The sequence below is a fragment of the Ostrea edulis genome, chromosome 10 (assembly GCF_947568905.1).
Source record: "Ostrea edulis chromosome 10, xbOstEdul1.1, whole genome shotgun sequence".
Taxonomy (NCBI): domain Eukaryota; kingdom Metazoa; phylum Mollusca; class Bivalvia; order Ostreida; family Ostreidae; genus Ostrea; species Ostrea edulis.
In genome coordinates this window covers 25,349,207-25,370,456 of record NC_079173.1, presented here as the reverse complement: position 1 = coordinate 25,370,456, position 21,250 = coordinate 25,349,207, and the positions used below count along the sequence as shown (strand labels likewise).

The 21,250-nt window shown below is 34.3% G+C and overlaps 1 protein-coding gene across 4 annotated transcripts in view; it reads left to right on the top strand.

Annotated features, from left to right (window-relative positions):
- The window catches only part of LOC125665629 (ceramide synthase 5-like), a 38,083-nt gene that overhangs the window by 6,398 nt on the left and 10,435 nt on the right, over nt 1-21,250 (top strand). For 2 of the 4 annotated variants that reach the window (XM_048898371.2, XM_048898373.2), the window contains exons 2-9: nt 2,143-2,269; nt 3,448-3,554; nt 5,083-5,140; nt 8,143-8,193; nt 8,478-8,570; nt 8,899-9,027; nt 9,760-9,866; nt 18,538-18,697. In XM_048898371.2, the coding sequence (XP_048754328.1) occupies nt 2,143-2,269; nt 3,448-3,554; nt 5,083-5,140; nt 8,143-8,193; nt 8,478-8,570; nt 8,899-9,027; nt 9,760-9,866; nt 18,538-18,697 (832 nt within the window). Of the gene's footprint in view, nt 1-2,142; nt 2,270-3,447; nt 3,555-5,082; nt 5,141-8,142; nt 8,194-8,477; nt 8,571-8,898; nt 9,028-9,759; nt 9,867-15,457; nt 15,612-18,537; nt 18,698-21,250 lie in introns of all 4 variants that reach the window. The other 2 variants (XM_048898372.2, XM_048898374.2) reach the window with 2 other exon arrangements.

Below are 21,250 nucleotides of genomic sequence, written 5' to 3'. Positions count from 1 at the left end.
CAATTTATTAAGAGTTGTAGGTATTAGAATGTGTATGTATTAGAATGAGAATTACTATAGTCTTTGAGTTACTAGGTGATGCTGAGTTTGTTGGATACACTAGCCTGTCACATGGTAGCTATAGAAGTCAGAATGGTGAACTTTGAACCGGTCAGCAGTATAATGACCCCTAAATCTGTAGTTTCTACTAAGTTCACTGTTCTACAATTATTTCAGCTGATAACACACAAAGAGAGGACCTTGAAGTTTGGAAACCTTGTGATTGTTAAAGTAGATGAAGAGAAAACATTGACCTAGCTCCCTTAAGCACTACTTGACTGTCCTGCATGCACACTGTTTTAGGTTAAAATGTGTAAATAGATCAATTGAGTTAATGAATAGACTTTGTCTCCTGTCAGCCGAGTAATAATAAAGAAAAGTTATCAATGATATTGCTAGAAGATAAAAACATGAACGGAGGACTGCAGATGGACATAAAACAATTCCGGCGGTCGAACAGTATTTTTAATCAATTTTACACTGCATGTAGTTATCAGATGTTACCTTATAGTCATGCTATCCAGGGTATATAGTTACTGTAATGTACGTGACCTGGTGTTTGGAGTGGTATCTTCTCGTGTAATTTTTTTTGTGTGTGATTAGATATGACTTCTAATATGATTAGGTTACAATGGTAATGAAATCATAGTATCAACTGAATAAATGATGCTAGGTGTTGTTTCCATATTCTTGGAAGCTTGCAAACTTAATATTTTGAAGTCAATGATGTGGAAAAACGGTGTAGAGTTACTTGTGTCATTGGGCATGTTTAAAGGGTATTGGGAATTTTTTTTTAGAAAATTGAAATCAATATTCTTTTTTACTTATACATGTCTGTACCGATTCACCCATCAGTATACAGACATGTCTCCTAACTATAGGCAAATCTATTCTCCAAAAACATGGGGGTTTCTCATATTACACGGATCTTGTGATTTCAGTTGCATTTAATGTTATTCAAAAGCCAAAGTTTGTGTTTAGTTTGGAGTCTGTCTGTTGACTGTCGGCCTTCTTTAAATAGAACTGCTAGAACAATTTCAACCAAGCATGGTACAAAGCATTTCATTGGGTAATATTTAATTGAAGAGCCATGTTCCTAATCTAGTTTTTCCACTATCATGTGGTAGTACTTGTTATGAAAACATACTCCTAGATAAATTGTTTTATTTGTACATTAATTGTGTGACTTTCAATATTGATCATGTAGACGAAAATGCATTAAACGTTTAAAAATCTTCTTTTTTTTTCTATTTCTGAATATTTAAATAACAATGAAGGTGCATATTTGTACTGTTCCAGACTCATTTCGAGATGAAAGCTCTTCTGTGTAGGAGGTGCAATTAGTGGTACTTTCAATGTCAAAGTGGGACAGAATGGACCTACAGTCAGTGAAGAGACAATAAGATATATTTTAAGCGGCTTCTATTTAAATTTATAAAAGTAAGAAATACAAAGTACTATCAAAACAAAAAAAATTGAAGTAAAGTGAAAACATTAAAACAATGCCACACAATTCATGTATTTGCATGTAATATCCTAGATATGATACATACGAACAATGAAATAATGTGATACATGTATAATAAGAATTCCATGTATTTAATTACTCCATGAATACCCCTCATTTACTTAGTTTGTGTATCAGTCGAATTTTTGATGGAACTGCGTATGAGAAACTTGCTGAGCACGTCCACTTATGCAGTGATGAATATTTGTCCCACTCACACATGTAAACATTAAATTGTTTCGTGTCTTACTGTGTACGAGAGTTCTCCAAAGGGATATAATTCAGATGTTTCTTGAAACTGTCAGTTGCCAATAACTAGAATCAGAAGGATTAAAAATTATCTTTTGACCACAAGAACATTCAGTTTAATTTCTAAATATGCACTCTGCACTATCTACACACGGCACTATCTGCACATGACACTTCTAATTTATGTTTTAGGCTTTGTGATACCCAGGTGACTTTGAATACCCATGGGCCTTTTACTTTGCCTTTTATATACATGCATGTATTAAGTTTGGATCAGGGAGATTTCTCGCTTGATCTGGTAGACATCACACGTATCTAATTAAATGATATGTTTCCTCTCTTTTCAGCTTAATAGCTAGACCAATAGGATTATATTTTGGTATTAAGGATGGCAAACCAAAGATCGCCCCACAAATTAGTGCCTTGGATAATTCTTACAAAATCAAGAAATTTCCAACAGAAGAAACAATTAAGGTATGCTGCATGCTCTTTTATTTTGAAGCTGGAGGTCAGAGCTAAGTGACTAGATATCAATTATTTACACCAATATTACCCAGGTGTCACTCTGAGTATTTGCTGTGTTGTGTACTACAAGTAATTATAGTTTTCCTCCTTGTGAATGAGGTCAGTGGTCAGGATATATCATCAGTCATTGTCCAGGGTGCCACAAAGCGATTATGCAATCACATAATGCAAATGTACATTGCAACGTTATAGGAAGTAGAAGGGTGGATCCAGGATTTCACAAGAGAGGCTCAGTTAAGGCTATGTTGATTATGTGTGTAACAGGAACTGGGGCCTGTGGAAGGAACAGGACTTGAACTCTGAACTTTGTGCAATCCATGTAGTATGAGATGAGCTACTGGGCTGATATATGGGACCCATAATCCTCATTACACTTGTATAATGTATACTAATTATTGAGTTTTTAAGATATTTTTAGGGTTGGAGGGATGGAGTGGTAGAATAATAGAATCCTTCATTATATACTCGTGTGAGATAGGGAAATTCCATCGAGGGGACAAGATTATCAGTCTAAGACTAGGCTTTGCAGAGTCCTTATAGACAGCGAATCTTGTTTCAGAGTTGGAATTTCCCTATCCCAGACGAGTAAATAATGAAGGATTATTTTTCTCACATTTTACCTACAGTTTAGTGCATAAATTTAGGAGCTTTGAGAAAATTCAAAATTATCAAAATCTTCATTTGAACTTCTATGCAAAATTAATTAGACAGGCAGAAAGAGCATACCCGAAACTGGTTTACACTGTAAGTGTAAACTAAAAAACCCATGGTTGTCCAACAGAAAGCTATATATATACATTAAACAATGCAAAATACTTTACTTCACCGGGTAACGTAAATCATAAAGAATATATGACGTCACAATCAAATGATGTCGCAGCAGTGTGAGACAGAAAAATCTCACATGGGTAAAGTCGATCTCACACTGGTGATAATGTGAGAAAAAGATTTCTTTTGTAATGTTTATTTATATGCTACATAAGAATTCATCTTGTTACACTTTCAGGTAAATTAGACGAATTTGTTTGGTTTAGAAACATTTGTTAAAAAGTACTGTTTAAGTGTTATTGGGCCATCTGGAGAGGAATGAAAAACAATGTACAATTAATCTTTCATGTTATGTACAGGCATTGGAAAAACAAACAGATATGACAGAGCGTCAGATACAGAGATGGTTTCGAATGAAACGAAATCAAGAACGTCCAAGTCAAATGAAGCGCTTCACAGAGGCCTCGTAAGTGTGCAATAATGAAATCAGTATATATGTGGAGATTTTGTTTTACATGTAGATAAAGAAATTGCTGGTTCTTTTCATCAATGTACTGCTAAATGTAAACAATCTGACTAAAGTGCTTTGTATGATATGTTATAAATATATAGAAAGTTCACCAGAATATGACCTCTGGTGGGGAGTTATCAGATACTATACATATTTATAATACAGGTCTGTACTGTAGTCAGATAGAAATGTAACGCTGGTATACTGTTAAAGTTACAGGTTTTGTTGATGTGTTGTCACTCATCAGACCTACAAACAGAACAATCTCCCTATATCAATTCTGACTTTTATGTATAAAGTCCTGGCTTCTGACGACTGTCAATCTAGTGAGAAATGAAGAATGTAAAAGACACCCCCCTCCCCCTCCTTTTTAATATGACCCAGACACAAAAAACTAACGGATGGATAGGAAAACCTGTTGGGAATGTCAAACATGGTCAGTTGATGCATCCTGGGGGTGGAAGGTGTGCCATGAACCAAAATGAGGTCACTGTGACCCTGTCTGGAATTTTCTGGCTATACAAGTAAGCTCAAATCTTGTCCAAATCATACCTGTCATACTGTAAAGCCGAGGACCATCGAACAGGATCAGTCAAAGCATGTTGTGCTAAAGGTGTGTGGTGAACCAAAACTAGGTCACTGCCATCATTTTGTGATTTTATGTTTATACACATACAAATTGTGTGGGGATCATACCTTTCATGCTCTGAGGTCTTAGACAATCAAATCTCCTCAGTTGATTGAACCGGAGGGGGGGGGGGGGGGGGGGGGGGGGGGGGGCTTGGGTTTGTCATGATGGAAAAATAGGTCACTGTGACCTTCTTCTGGATATTTTGGCTATGCATTTATGCATTTGTTTCTGGATCACCTTGGACACTGTGAGACCTAGTCTAGACTTATAGGGCCTGTTTTACAAAACAACTTAAATTATCTTAATCTTAATTAATATTACACAGTTATTACTTAAAATTAATGAAGTAAAACTTTTCTGGGGCTTAAATTAATTTTCAATATCTTAAAAAAACTATTTTGCATTTGGAGTGAATGATCTTACAATAAACTGGAAAATTCCAGTATGTAAAGTTGGTCGTAAGTTCTTTTGTAAAACTCGCTCCTAGGGCTTCTATCATATGAATGTAGGTCCAGATTCGTGTGTTGTGTACTAGTGGTGCACTTTATTGTTTGCATATCATATGTTGCTGAAATATGTGATAATGGATATGATATGGTAATAATTACTAGTGGTGCACTTTATTGCTTGCATATCATATCATGTTAATGAAATATGTGATAATTTTAATGGATATGATGTGGTAATACTTTTCAGGGGTTAGATCCAGTTTAACATGTTTTATGAAATATATTTGATGAATTTATTGCTCAAAACTTTATCTGTAGCAGAAATGACCAGCTTTATAGTACATGTGTTGTAAGACTTTGTCAATCATGTACAATGCTAATAAAGATATAATTTTTATTTCAGATGGCGATTCTTCTTCTATTTTAGTATTTTTGTATATGGTGTAGCAGTTTTATGGGATGTGAGTAACTAAGCATTATTTTAATTTGATATTAAAGAGATTAATTTGGATAATAATATATGTGTGTAGTCGCTCGGCAATTAATGCTGGAGCCCGGTACCAATCACTTTGTCTGTTAATGTTTTATGATTTATTTATTCTCTCAGTTCAGGGACTGTTTACGATAGTGTTCACTTTGATTCAAAAGAAACACACGTTTAAGTGATACGCACAGTGAAATCTTGTTACCTTTCTCATAGTGATGGGCAATTGGACCAAAAACCATAATCGATTATCAGTAATGGGTAATGATAACTGGTTCTTTACAAAAATATACAAAATATCTGTGAAAAGTAAAGCAAATCTATTGCATAATGGACTTCATATTGAGATCAATGAAAACAGAGTTATTGTCCTTGGATTCAAGGTCATTGATAATTCATATACATTGTATAACTCAAACTTTTGAAATTTTCGAAAGTTTTACTTAGATATATGAATAATCAATGACTTTCTTTAACAAGATTTTTTACAATATAACTATTGGAAAAGACTCCAACAAAATTTATGTTCTTATCATGCATAAATCTAATTAGCTGCAGAACTGTAGCTCTCTGAAAAAATATTTTGACATAACAGACAAAATATTTTTTCAGAGAGCTACAGTTCTGCAGCTAAAATCTAATTAAATAAATCATTGATTTCACAAAATCTTATGGTGGAACTAATTTAACTGAAAAAAAGACTTGGGTGATTAGATGTTAATTTAAAAATAAAACAATTTGAACAGAAAATGCTGATAAATTTCCCAATCTAAAGGGATCTTGACCCTGTTCCATAAACTATAGCATTTGATAGCCCAGACGCTGTCACATAAACTGTAGCATTTGACATCCCAGACCCTGCCCCATAAACTGTAGCTTTGATAGCCCAGACCCTGTCACATAAACTGTAGCTTTGATAGCCCAGACCCTGCCCCATAAACTGTAGCTTTGATAGCCCAGACGCTGTCACATAAACTGTAGCATTTGACAGCCCAGACCCTGTCCATAAACTGTAGCATTTGACAGCCCAGACCCTGCCCCATAAACTGTAGCTTTGATAGCCCAGACCCTGTCACATAAACTGTAGCTTTGATAGCCCAGACCCTGCCCCATAAACTGTACCTTTGATAGCCCAGACCCTGTCCTATAAACTGTAGCATTTGACAGCCCATGATAATTTATCTGCATCTGTGTGTAACTTAACTTTCTTGTTTATTTACATAATCTGTTGAATTGCATTCATATATGAATTTCACTCATGAACTTGTCCATATTTGTCATAATTGTTTGGGGGTTTTGGTTTTTTTTTCTTTGTTTGTATTGTAACTCTTTATAATAATACCTCAATTTCTTTTTTTTGGAACACACTGTTCAATATGCAATTGATGTTCCTGGTGTTAACAAAGAGTTTATCCGAGCCGCACAACTGACGTTCGAATTTTGTCAAGGTTTTGTTTGATACATATCCCAGCTGTCTAGGGAAGTAAATTTTATAGAGATTAATTAGCTGCAGTCCATAGATAAACACAATTGTTTATCAATGGCTTTGAAACTTAAGTATTTACTCACTAATTCTTTCAAAGCATGATCAGTCAAGCATCCTGAATCCCCAAACAAACCAGGAAGTTTACACACACATGGAAAGCCTGGGGCAGTCATCATACCATATAACGTTTTTTTTTTTGTGGGGGGGGGGGGGGGGGGGGGTCGCGATAATCCAATTTTCGTTCTCTTTGTGGGTATATTTGAATTGCAAACAATTCAAATCGCATAAAATTTACACTAATTCTGTACCATATGTTACAAGACAAATAAATCTGCGAGAAGAAACTCACCACCTCAGGTGTAGTACTAATTATCTTAAACAATGGCCAGGTGTTATCACTCTGTACACGCACCTGTTAACTTGTTGAGTGACAACACGCGTAACAGTGAGGTCTGTTCTGTACAAATTCAAAACCTGTCAATTGTCAATTAATTTTCAACTTGGAGAATCGCAAACAAAGAACTACGCAAATAAAAAATAACAGTGTTTTGAGGTAATTTTGCAAAATTTGTGATGCGCAAAAATAACCCGTTATACGGTAAGGTGTAGCTTATCGGGGCTCTAGTTTTTGGGGGGTTTTTTTTGGCCAGAATTTTTAAAATGCAAAACTGAATCACAGCAATGAGCACTTTTGGACTTACCAAGTGTTTTAACTTAATAACAGGATTCCAGTCTTATGTCACCAGGTGAAAGGTCACACACTACTAGGTGAAAGGTCACACACAATAAACATTTTTTTTTATCACCGAAGCCCTCTGCGGACTTGAAGTCTGTCTCAGTTTAGTTGTAGCATTGAATACAGAAGTTTTTGTTTTACCTACACAGGACATTTGGTCCTATTGCTCATTGGCTATTGTAAGACCAAACCATTTTCTGTCTGACCGAAAGTTCTACATAATAAAGCAAGACTTCATTATCTCCATTTAGATGTATTCATCTCTCGAGAAATGTACCACCAATAAAAGCTAAGGCCAGATTGTCTGCCATATTGCATTAAATTTTCTTTCAGGACGTCTTTTCTCATATTCTTTGGATTTCATATTAACTTTGGCAACTTCTGTTGTTTCTGATTTCCATTTCTCTCTGGGGATAGATTACCCAGTCAAAATTACCCACAAAAGAAATCAATCCGAGTGTAAATTTACTGGCCAGGTCTGATGGTCCAATGTCCTTCACTTTCACTGTTTTCTGATATTGAAATGTATTTTATATATTGTGTACAGTACTCATACAATGCTAATAGATGTTGATTAGTTTTGAAATCAGCATTGTAGATCACTTGGACCCTTTCTAAATGTAACTGAATCCGTGTAAATTGAATGAGTACTATTTGTGACAATTTACTGTATATTCTTCATTCCAGAAACCCTGGTTTTCAGTGTAAATTGAATGAGTACTATTTGTGACAATTTACTGTATATTCTTCATTCCAGAAACCCTGGTTTTCAGATTCTATTCAGTGCTGGGTTGGGTATCCTAAACATGTGAGTTTTTCCTGATCCTTTACAGTATAAAAGTACATATGTTGCTAGGATACTTCCATAGAATGATTTATAAAACAGATGTTTGTTAAATAAATAGATTTTCCCATCTGATACCAATTAACTCACTTTGGATTCAACAACACTGAGTATATATATAATTAAAAGATAAACACAGTGAAAAATTTAAGTTGTTGGGGGGGGGGGGGTGAAGTCATGAGATTTACATATTAATTGATGAGAATAGACCATTTGGAATTTATTGTATTTGCGTTGTTAATTTTCAGCACTTATCCACTGGTGTATTCTGGTATTACATGATTGAGATATCCTTTTACTGGTCGCTAATGTTTTCACAATTCATGGATGTAAAGAGAAAGGTAAGACGCGTCCCAGTGATGTCATTGTCGTAAATTCCGACACGGAACACGACAAAATTCACGTGAGATGTTCACTAAACACAGAAAAGATCATTTTTTCTTGAAAATTTTGATACGGTGACTCGCATTGGATGATGCAAATTGTCGTGCTCCTTAACGGAATGTTGTCGAAGAAATGGGGTGTTCGTAGAGCAATATCAAAGCTTTAATTTGATGCAGACAAGGGGTACCTCCCAAACAAGACGACAATGTCTGTGAAATCGTAATATGGTTTCGACATGCACATTTTTTCAGTGTAATCAAATATTGAGAACTGTCTTTGTTACAGGATTTCTGGGAAATGTTTGCACATCACTGTGCGACGATATTACTGTTGGCCTTTTCTTGGTGCGGAAATTTTGTCCGGGTTGGAACACTAGTGTTGTGTATACATGATGCTGTAGACTATTGGTTGGAGGTTAGTCGTCAATTGCTATAAAGATTAAAAATAGGGCTGAAACGATACGCCCTCTTCACGATATGGTACACATTGCAATACTTATACCACCATTCAATATTTTCGATACGATACATTTTACAGAAGAAACCAATGATAATTTTGAAGAAATATTTATTTAATATGAAGATTCACAATCACGATTTTAAAAGCATATTGATATTTTCAAACCACTGAACGGTAAGATGCCTGTTGGCTCTGTAGTTTAAACTGATTAAGTTCATTTTTGTTTTTGTCAGCCTTGAGGCTAACGACAATCTGACCTTTATTGGATGCCATTTTGTCCCTCACGCATGTAAAAATAAGAAGTACAGGTCAAGCCAGATGTATTTTACCGAACCTGATTTTATAAAAAAACATCTCGAACCGAAGATTGAGACAATTAATCGAACATTGAATCGAGCATTTATATTGAACAGTATCAATATTTCGGTAAATCGTTTTAGCCCTAGATGAAAACATTGTTATACTTGTAACCACAAAGGTCAAGGTAAAGCTACGTTATGGAAAATGTCAAGGTCATTTCTCAGGGTCCAGTTTGATATATCTATACATGGAAAAAGTGAAGATAACAAACAGTGATCAATCTTATAAATGCTATAAAGATTACAAAATAAAGAGTAGAGCAAACACACTCCCTAGATTGATATTTTTTGTCGTCTGTGTAATAAAAATCGTTTTTTGTTTCTATAGGCAGCTAAGATGGCCAAGTACATCAAATTCCAGCGACTCTGTGATGTACTGTTTGCTGTGTTTGGAGTTGTCTGGTTCATAACGAGACTAGTTCTCTATCCGACAAAGTATGTACAAGTCCATATTATGATATGTATTTATTTGTAATTTCAACAGCATGCTCAATTTCTTAACTTTTTAAAAACATTTTTCATTTAGAAGAGGAAAAATATAAATGATATTTTGAAGAAAAAAAGAAAATTCTACTATATGATGTTATATGTATCATCATACTGATTATAGGGTGTGATACATTTCATGAGTTGACTTATACATGTATGAACAGCACATATCAATAGCGGTTCATCATTCATGCATTATACATCAAAAAACTATAATATACAATTCTAAATGTCTCTGCAGATTTTCTTATTAATGGCTCTTTCACTAAAATTCATGCAAATTCCTTTTTTTCTTTTTTTTTTCCTCTCCATGAATTTTTTTCTCCTCCTAATTCCTCTGAAGGCACACTGTCACTTCTCTTTTAATGTATGTGTTTTTTTCAATTTTGAAGAAATGTGGGTCATCCCTTAGCCCCATCTGATTAGGATTTATGATTAACAGATAGATACTCATTAGAAGCTGTCACCTTTTGTTCGTTTGGATTATCTTTTTTAAGGATGAAGTGTTGTTGAAATGATGGCAGTGTTTAAGTTCTATTGTCATTTTTCTTGAGAAATTCTAACTGGGCTTGTTCTTTTAAGTTGGTGATTTTTCTGGAAAGGTTGAGACTTGCTCTTATAAGGAAAAGGTATAGTCCTCAAGTCTTAAATTTACAGGAGATCGTCGTGGCCAACAGGTAAATAGATCACGGTGATTTCGTTTTTGAATTTAATGGCTACGTACTATAAAGTTATGTATGGTTTATCTCTTTCAATTTGTGCAACCCAGGATTATGAAATTTTGTCTGTCAATGCATACGTGTGGGCAGTAGTGTGTCCTGGCCCAATATAGAGAACTTCATTGTATGTTGCAGCAATTTTATTCCAGTGTCATTGCAAATGACGGAATCACTGGTTGTGGCTTTGAGTATACGAAGATAGATATGCATCATTTAGATGTACCCTAGCGGTGCACTTTATTCATTTATCGGATATCTTTGTTGAAGTACTGTAAAGAGGGAATATTCGCTTGGGTTTTATTTTCACTATATTCGCGATATTTATTAACAATCGCAAAAATAAAACCATTGCAAAGTGCTGTTCAAAGTATTTGGGGATAAACAAGAAACTTTTTTAAGGGGTTTATCCGCGAAATTTACACCATCTGAAAATACTGAACGATAAAAATTGCGAAATTTTAGCCCCGCGAAATTAAAGCCCTTTGCAGTGCATGTAGGGCTGAAATGTTGAAATGAAGTTGGAAGTAGTATGAAATGGATTAACAGAACGCGATTACTGTTCCAAAAACTGGAGGTAATGAATTACAAAGAGATAAAGTGTAACCAGTGTCCTACAGTATTTAGTAGATGTAATGAGGTTAGTCCATCGGCAAGAGTTTGTGGAACCTTTACCTACACACAGTATTCCAACACTGAGTATGACGATAGAGAATATACATAGTATATATATGTAGTATTCTAGATCTTACGAAAAGTCAGAGCAAGCATTACGTAAAATAGTAAAAGTCTGACCTAAAACAAACCCCCATAGTTTTGGCAGCAGCACAGGGCTGACCACCGACGATGAGGGTTGACCACCCGTCTTATACTGACATCATGTCAATTTAAGTACACATAACGTGGGGAAGGTCTGTCCTGTGTCATTTTGTAAAGGTCAAGGTCACTCAACATATGTACCTTGACCTTGTATATGAAAAAAATAATTCATTTCAACAGTTATTGATTATTATGCGAGTCGGTCATCATATGAAGTAGTTAATTGGTTAGATGCAGTTCAGGGAGCATTCAGAGTTTTACTGATATTCATCCTTTTGCTATTTTCACTATAGGTCAAATATAACGTGTTGAAGGTCTGTCCTGTACATATTTTTGATATCATTGGTGTGTTTACTATATCGATGTGGCTAAGAGTTGACCTACATTTAGTTTATGATACCACTAGTATTTTGATATGGCTAAGGTTTGACCTATTTAAAGTTTGTTTTTTACATTTATTCACCTATAACATGGTTCAGGGCTGTCCTATGTTAGATAATACCACTACTTATGATGTGGCGAAGGACTGTCTTACTAAGAGTTTAAAATGTATTTACTAATATAATATGAATAGAGAGTTTGACCTCCTTTAAGTTTCTGATACTAATGGCACCTAGAGCAAATTGCAGCATTGAGGAAACACTGAGGAAAATGTAGGTTTCCATAATGGGACATTTATTTGAAATGTGCATGCAGGGCTTGGATGACTAAAAATAAAAATTATTTAATCCGTAATTTTGTAGAAGAAAGTTTAATTGAGCTTTTGAGAATATGCATAAAAGATGTACACAAATCACTTAGAATAAAAACAGCACACCATGCTTACAAGTTGATAATCCGGAACTTGTTTAATGCATATTAACCTGTAGGTACCTTATATTGGGAAATTTTGTCCTTGGCATTATTAGGTAAATCTGTCTCGAAATTGAATACTGTGAAATGCTGTTGTGTTACATTTTGTTTTCCCCTGGTAGTTAGGTTATAGAGGATTTCGTAACTTGCCCATGCGTGCATACACACAGCGTGCGTAATAATTATATGGAGACGTGTGTACATGTAAAGAGACAGAGTTATTTCATATACTGGTTTCTTATCTACTATCATGATAAAAAGTGAGATACGGAAAATCTCTTTTGGTTTCCGAGTCCAAACCTGAGTCAAAAGGTCATGTCAAGGTCACAGTCAATGATTGAATGTAACAATATTGTACACACCATATCAATAGAATCATTCCTTTTTTTCTTATTCTCAATAATAGATGGTAGATGGAGGAAAATAATTCATTTCTAGTTTAAAGGTCATAGGTTAAGGTCAAGGTCACAGTCGGTGATTGAATGTTCAGGTTTTTGTGGACACCTTATACAATGTAACATTCCAGTTATCTACCTGATACCCGTTTCAGAAGAAGCAGGTAGGGAGGGAAAGACTTTTAGGTTAAAAGGTCATAGTAGAGCTATACAAAAGGTCATAGTGCACATAGAATCTTTGTTTCATATTTTATTCATACTTTGTGGATGAGATGGGAAGATACCTATTAATCTCAAGGTCAAAGGTGAAGGACAATCATGAAGAAATTCATTTACAAGAATGATTGATACCATGATGCTAGGGAATAAAGACAGCTTATTGTAAGACACCAAATTTTAAAAAATGAAATGATCAATTTATATCAAATTCTAATTTCAAGGTAAAATTAAACACACAATTACTGATCATAAATGGCTTAATTTCTGATAACAGTTTACCACATTGGTATCAATTCTGGACTCTTTGAATATTTAAAAGGTGTTTTGTATACTACAAGAGTGGATATTTACATGTATGATCCGGGGGGTGGTTGTGGTTGTTAAGTATGCGTTTTTCCATATCCAACATTATGCGTGGGGGGGAAATATGCGGTAACTAAATACAATATATATTATATCAAATATTTATAATAATATGCGTGGGGGAAATTTATGCGCTTATTAAGTGACGGCATAATTAGTGTAAATATCCCACAAGCATTAATAACCACTTTTACAGTAGATGAACTTTCATACCCCAAACCCAACATCTGCAGTATCTGGTATTGGTGATGTTGCTGTATCAAGTTCGCATAATTAAAAGTCCTGGACCTTACACCTCGGTCATCGAGTCGCTTTCAATTTTAGTCATTTTTTTTTCTTCATCTGCCCAGAATGACAAGATCTCCAACACACCAAAATTAGAAACAGCGTGCATTAACCATGTATGTATCCTTCTGTAGCTCGATGGAATCCATGGGTACGAGGATGGATGTTAATTTCTTCTCGAAGTAATTGATAAACTTCACGCTTTACTCTTAAGATGCGTCATATCCTTAGGTTTATGCAATGAGTTCACTCTGTAACTTAAATATCTTGGAAGATGATATGTGGCTTTGGAAAGTAATTGCAGAGAAGTATCAGCACCATCAATTTAGAGTTTTATTACATTACAAAGAGATATTGCTGAAAAGAGTTAACTTTATATAAATGTCGATACATGTATCATTATGATTAGGTGGCTATTTTTATGCCCCCCGCCAAAAAATGGTATGGGCATACACTGTTACCCATTTCTGTCTTTCTTTCTGCCATAGTTAGTTTTCCAGACTTTTGTTGTTGTTGTCGTGCTTGCTAATACATGTATTTAGTTTATCGCCTTATATTGATGACTTACAGATCACCTTATAGATTCATATCAGTTAACCTTTTACCAACGTTATTCCCATAGGACTTTAAAAGTTTTAAAAAATTATTTCTTGTTTTCCTGACTTTTTTGTCTTTAGAATTTATAAGTATTTGAACGTCAGCTGGGACATTTGTGTAGTAAATACACGTTTATAGTTTTACGCTTAATTTTTTGCAGTTTTAGCATTTGGCGTGCAAATACAATGTATATAGATTTTAAAGTTTGTAATTGATTTCACATTGATGGACTGTGATATACCAGATGGCATTGTTTTAAACTTTCCTGTTTCATACATAAAAACAATTAATTGAATCAAATGAATACATGTCGGTAAAATTTTGGACATAAACTTGAAAGCAGTTTTATAAAAAAGATAAGATATAGATTGATTAATTTAAAAAAGGTTTGATCTACATTCCGGTAGTGTAATGGTAGCCTTGTGCAATATTTTTGCATGCATAAACACATCACACTTCATTTTGAAGAAAAAAAGAAGCAGTATGCTTGAAACTAAAACAATCTGAGAGAAGGTTTTAGAAAATATATGTGTGTAAAATAACTCTGTGTTTAGATGAAGCTTTATGAAGCACTCTTAATATATCAGTCTGTGTGGGCGGCATTTAAAACATTGATGTAGTAAAACGATAGTCTCCCTCATCATAGCATGACAGTGTGCCTTGCTCAGTGCTTTATATATATCTTAATGTATAAATTTCTTCTGATTTTTGCTTTCTCCATATCAGAACAGGCATTTTAGCTTTTGTGATACTTTTTTTTTTTTTCCCTCCCAGTTTAGATTTATTTTTTTTCAATTTTGCATGTGTTTCATTAAGTGAGAGTTGTTTTTGCAGGGGTGGGATATCACAAGGCCGGGGAGGGTCGGGGTGATGGACATTCAAAATATAAGAAAACGGGTCAATGTCACTTTCTTTGCTTTCTCGGCGTCACACTTCTTCGATGCATGATTTTAAATTTTGGATTGGGATGAAGGTGGTTAATGTGAAGCAGAAATGTGTTCTGTAGTACAATTAGATGTTGTGACGACAAAAATTATACCTTTTGTTTTCACGATCCATGGTTTTAGAATCTTTTGCAAATAATCTGGACAAATCTCTTTCTAGTAGTTGATATAGTTGTTTACAAAATCTGTAGTTGTGGTTATGAAATAGAATTCATAATGTTAATTCTTAAGGAGAAATGTAACTTGAGAGAATATTTAAAACTCATTAAAGGAATGGCAAAAAAGTTTTTGAGAGTGACAGAAATGAATGCCCTGATTTAATAAGAATATTTTATGTCCTCTTTCAGAATCGTTTATAGCACACTTTTCTATGCCCACCCAATCGTGGGGTGGGGCCCCGCCTACTTTGTCTATAACAGCCTTCTGATTAGCCTACAATTTTTACATCTGTTATGGACGTATATGATTGGCCGTATTATTTGGCTACAAGTCAAAACGAAGGTAAAACAGGTTTTGTTATCCGCATGTAGTTCCTGAAAACGGCTAATGACATCAAATGTCTAAGATTTTAAAATTACACAGGACATATGGCTGAGAAATATGTGGGCATTAAGTTTTTGGTTTCATTTTGATAAGGCAGTTAGCATTCACAAGATTTGATCACACTTAATGCGATGAATTAGAAAGGGGAAAACATGCACATGCGTTTTGCATTATTCGTTTGTCTTTGAGTGATTTAACTGTACAAAATCGGTTCCTATCCTGTGTGTGTTTAAAATCTTAGGCTTGCTGCCTCTTGAAATATTATGTACGAGGTTTGTATTCATTCTCACCTATCTGCAGCGATGTCAGTATGTATTTCAAATGTGGTGCTTTTCCTCTCCAGTAAGTTGGAACACATGCTAGACTGAATAAATGTGACCTCCGGGCATATGTATAAAACATCACGGACATTCATGTATCGCTTTGCACAGAGGATAGTGGACACCAGTGTTCCAGTGTACATATGACTATTGTATTAGGGTAATGCACTGCTTTTGCCAGCATTATACTTTAGATTCCTTATTTTACGCGAGCACTTAATATTGTGAAATGACTCGTATATGGCAAACCTCGAGAACATCAATTTGCGAGTACTCTGTCGATCAAGGGTCTTTATAGGTAATTTAGCAATATAAACAAATAAGCAAGTAATTTTATTTTGCGAGTGATGCTTCACGCAAAGTTACGTGATAATAAATTCTGCGCGTATATTTAGAATTTACAGTACATACAAGCTTCTTGGAGGATTGATAGATTGTATATTGTTCCGCATGAGAAAATTTTACTCAATACATATGGAGAGGTCACCATTGCTGGTGAAGGACTGCAAAATTTAGTCCTATGCTCGGCACTTATGGCCTCTGAACAGGGAGGGATCTTTATCATGCCACACCCTGCTGTAACATGGGGCCTCGGTTTTTGCGGTCTCATCCGAAGGACCACCCTGGACCATTTAGTCGCCTCTTACAACAAGCAAGGGGTGCTGAGAACCTATTCTAACCCGAATCCCCACGGGAAATTTCTTGATTAAAACCTTGTGTCGGACAAGAGTTTATGAGATATAGTCATTACATGAAGCAAGTTTTGTTTTATTTACATTCAGAAATTTATTTTTAGATAAATGTTATCATAAATCCGTTTATTGCGGAATTAATTCAATTCTTTGGTTGATGTTTTGAAATCAAAAATCCGTTGCTTAGTGATGGAAAAGCACCAAGTATCTCTTAGAATGAAATCCTACAGGAAATGACGCATGCAGCAATATGCCTGGTGGTGAATAGGGTAGCTTACGGATTTATCTCCAATGTGTATGAAAGTAACAGCATGAATATTTAGCTTTTCGGATTACATAGTTCTACTTGTCCTAGGAATGGCAGTTTTAGTAGGTATTGGTGATTATTACGAATCAAGGGGGTGTGGCATATTTTCCTATCTGATTTAACAGATTATTTTTCTAGATGTAAAGAATTATCCATTAGTAACCAGAGTTTGATTTCATGAAAATTTCAGTGGAAACAGTTTGCTAAGAACTGATGATATATATCATTTTATATCACCTCTACATTTCAGGAAGTGCATTTTTTTTTTTAAAACTATAAATCTGATATGAAATGCTATTTCCTTGTATTTTAATTTTGTTGATATAGTATGAATGGTATTTCATTTATGTTATGTATCCATGTATGAGTAAGAAAAGAAAGTTTTTATGCTTAATAAGCATTTAAAGATTAAAATGACAATATGATAATTTTCAAAAAAAAAATTATTATTATTATTTTTTTTAAATTTTTTTTTTGCTTTTTGTTTACATTCTTATATATTCATGAAATACTTTCACAGACTTTTTTCCCAGTACTCTTTTATCTGTTCAGTGTTTGTGAGTAACAGAGATTTTGACAGTACTTCTTCATTATTGTGTATTATAACAAATTGTCACTTTCTATGCCTCTTAAGTTTGAGGAAAGCGTGTGAGGTTGTTTTTTAGTTATCATCTTCTGTGGAAAATGATATATATTGATAGTGCCATTGCTGTTTTTTATTAGCTTTTATTTCTGTCACACCATTTTTACAACTACAACAATTTTATATAGGGTCAAAATCTGTAAAATCAATCATTTTTGTTGGGTTCTAATTTTTGTTGTTTTTGCATTTATTAACTCACAAATGTGAATCCCCTCAGGGAAGTTTGATAGTCATCGCAGATGAGAAATCTCTAATTATGAAATCAAAACACTTTTAATTCGAATTTTTAATCCATAAAAATTTGTCCCCCACAAAAATGATTTGATTCTCTAGGGACTCCATTGTTTTAGTTAGTGTTTCTCTCAAGTGACAGTGTGCCAAACCTCTCTGAGATCACTTTTTTAGAAGGGGGGGGGGGGGAGGGTACGAGAGTTCATGTACTTCGTTCTTTTCTTTTTTTCCAATCTTTTACTGAGTACAACAGACTAAAACAAGCAAAATGCAGGTGCAATTTAACAATTACAAATTCTTATCTGTTTGCTATCATGAGCACATCATCATCATCATCATCAATGTCATCGTCATCATCATCAATGCTAACAAATATTGTGTCCATATGATGTTTGCACTTGTAGGTCCACACAAAATTTCTTTACCCACTGATCTCCTTAAGGTCCACGAAAAAACAATTCCAGCACATTTTTTCCAACATTGGAAACCACTTCCTTATTCAGAACATTATTCCCATGTAACACACACCACACTTCTCATCCTAGCAGCAACTATAGGCAACTGTACAACACACCACCTAACACACACTCCACATTTTCAAACCCGTTAGGTATTTCCACGTCTTCAGTGGACAGCACAGCTATATGGGCTTGAATTAATCATGCGATCTGTTCCCCGCGCTTTATTCTAGGGTCATGTGGTCCACCTATTTCGAATGCATACAGATCGTGGGGCCTTTCCCAAGCCTCTACTATTTTAACGGTATTTTGGTGATTCTTCTGATCCTGCATGCCTATTGGTTCTCACTAATTGTGACAGTCGCCTACACAGTGTTGTCCAAACAAGGCGAGGTAAGTGAAACACTTTGTGTAACAGACGAGCTTAATTAATTTTCTTATGTGTTTAAGTCGCAAAGCTGCAGTTCATGAAAGGTGTTAATCTGCACTAGTTTTTTGTTATGAACCAATAACATACATTTGCTATTGAATTCATTCTTTATAATTCAATTTTTCACTTGATAAATGCATTTTTTTTTTTACTGTGGTCTAAGGATAATTTTAGAAACAAAAATGTTGAGAGTTTAATGACATCACAATGCAGTTACTGCCCAACCAATCATATTGCATGTTACAAACAGATTATTGTGTGTTGAAATATCCTATGTTTACTGTACTACTAGTGCTGCCATCTATGAATCAGTGATCAGCAATACATCTAGATACATGATTTTGAATCGAATAGATTGAGATACTGTACGCAGCTTTAGATTGGCTTCGTGTTATTTTCACAGCTTCAAATTGTCTGAATCTATTTAACACTGTTTTCAATTCATATTTTTTTTTATGTCTATTCTTAACAAGTATTATGCCAAATTATACATGCACAGTGTTTACTGCAGTTCTGATCTCATTGTTTAGGCTTACAGGAGATAGCAAATTAGCGGACTGTAGTGAAAATAAGGCAGCATACATTTAGTATAAATATTATATTAAAAAATTCTGTTCACAGAGTCATTTACATGTATATCATGAAGTAATCTGACAAATCGAAAGATAACGTGGAATATCCAAATTAAACTTGACAAGACACAAGATGAAATGACAAATCGAAAGAATGTAGAGCTCTGTTGCAGAAAAAAAATCCTCCTGTAGGCTGTAGCCATAAGAATCAGATAGGTCAACTGATTTTTCTGTTAGTTTACGATATTTTTGTGATAATTTAATACACAGTTCTTATATATTTCATATGATTAATGCAGACCATACTATGCATTTTCATGAAAACCGTTGAGAAATATCTAAGTATTCAAGTCTGCTTATTGAGAGAATTCTTCACCTCCCTACAAAAGTGTATGTGGAGAAATGAAAACACAAAACTGCTGTAATAATACTGACTCCCATACTTTACCATAACGGACGTATGTAATTATGCTCAGCACAAATTTCAAGAACATTAACTAGAAACAATTTTAGAGTCCTCAGTAAAATGAAAATATGCTGTGTGGCTGGTTGCATCATGGTCTCTTTAACGTTGAAACAATTGAATCACATCATCATATCAAGTGCTCAGTTATCTTGCATAATCTAATCATATACAAGTATATTTTACACTACCATGTTTTTGCCTTTGACATCTCTGCAAATTGTAATGATAACCATTTCCCCATGAACGTGTTGCAGTTCGAAACAATGCACATATGAATATAGATAAATATATATTAAACGCGTTTATTTTAATGACTGGGAATTCCGACAGAAATGAAGATGATGAAATTAGAATGTCAGTGATTTTTTAAGACCCATTTTAGGTCCGAATATCGACCCTTTCCCCTCCCCAAAATTACCACTTTTTTCCCAATTGAACTTGCACTTTTCCCAATAATAAAAACTGGTGAAAAATGTATTTGTTTAAGAATAAGTTCAATGTGAATAGTTTATATATGACATGACAAAGACGCATCAATTCTAGATGATTTAGAAAGAATAGTTGAAAAATTTAAGAGCTTTAAGAAAAAATATGTATTTTAAAAAAATTGGTTTGATTTCTTGTTTGATATGATATATTTTAATAGCATATTTACAATAATGACTTAAGTTTTCCCAATTTGATCAAAATGTTGACAATTTTTCCCAATGCGAGAGCACATGACCCCATTTGAAAAATGTTGAAAAATCACTGAATGTAAATATAAATAATGAAATGCTAGCACACATCATGAATTTATGCAGGCACTGTAAAGTGTCACAGTTCATACACATGTATTTTCAAAAATGAAATTTATTTCTTAAGTATATATCATAAAAGCTAATCAAAATTATGCACAATAATAATACATGTCTTTGCATAACTAGGTTTAAAACTTGTTGAAGCCACTATTTGTGCACACAGAAAACGTCTTAATGTTATGTTACCCTGTACAGTTTGAAATGTTTGAACGAAAAATTTTATACATTGGTTTGTATTTTTAATATACAGGTAATGGAGTATTATGTATAATTTTAAGAAATAAATTTAATTTTTGAAAATACGTGAAGGTGTGAACTGCTAACATGTAAAGTATGCTGGTGTGAAGTGTCGCAATTCATACCCTCGTGTATTTCAAAAATGACGTTCATTTCTTACTGTAATGCTAGCTACCTTCATCACCTGATACAACAACTAAGAAGCATTTTATTGTGTCAATCAAAGGCAAACGCATTGGAAATATTGTTTCTGAACTGAAAAATGAATCACAAAAAACCAAACCAAAAGAACTATGTAAATCAATTCAGTCACCCATATTGTTTCTAGCATTGAGTGTCTCTAGATGACCTTTAATTAAAGTTTCGTTTATAAATTTTCATTGGTGGTGGGTCCCATTCATCATTGCACATTCAGTAGTCTGTTCCATGTTTCTGGGATAA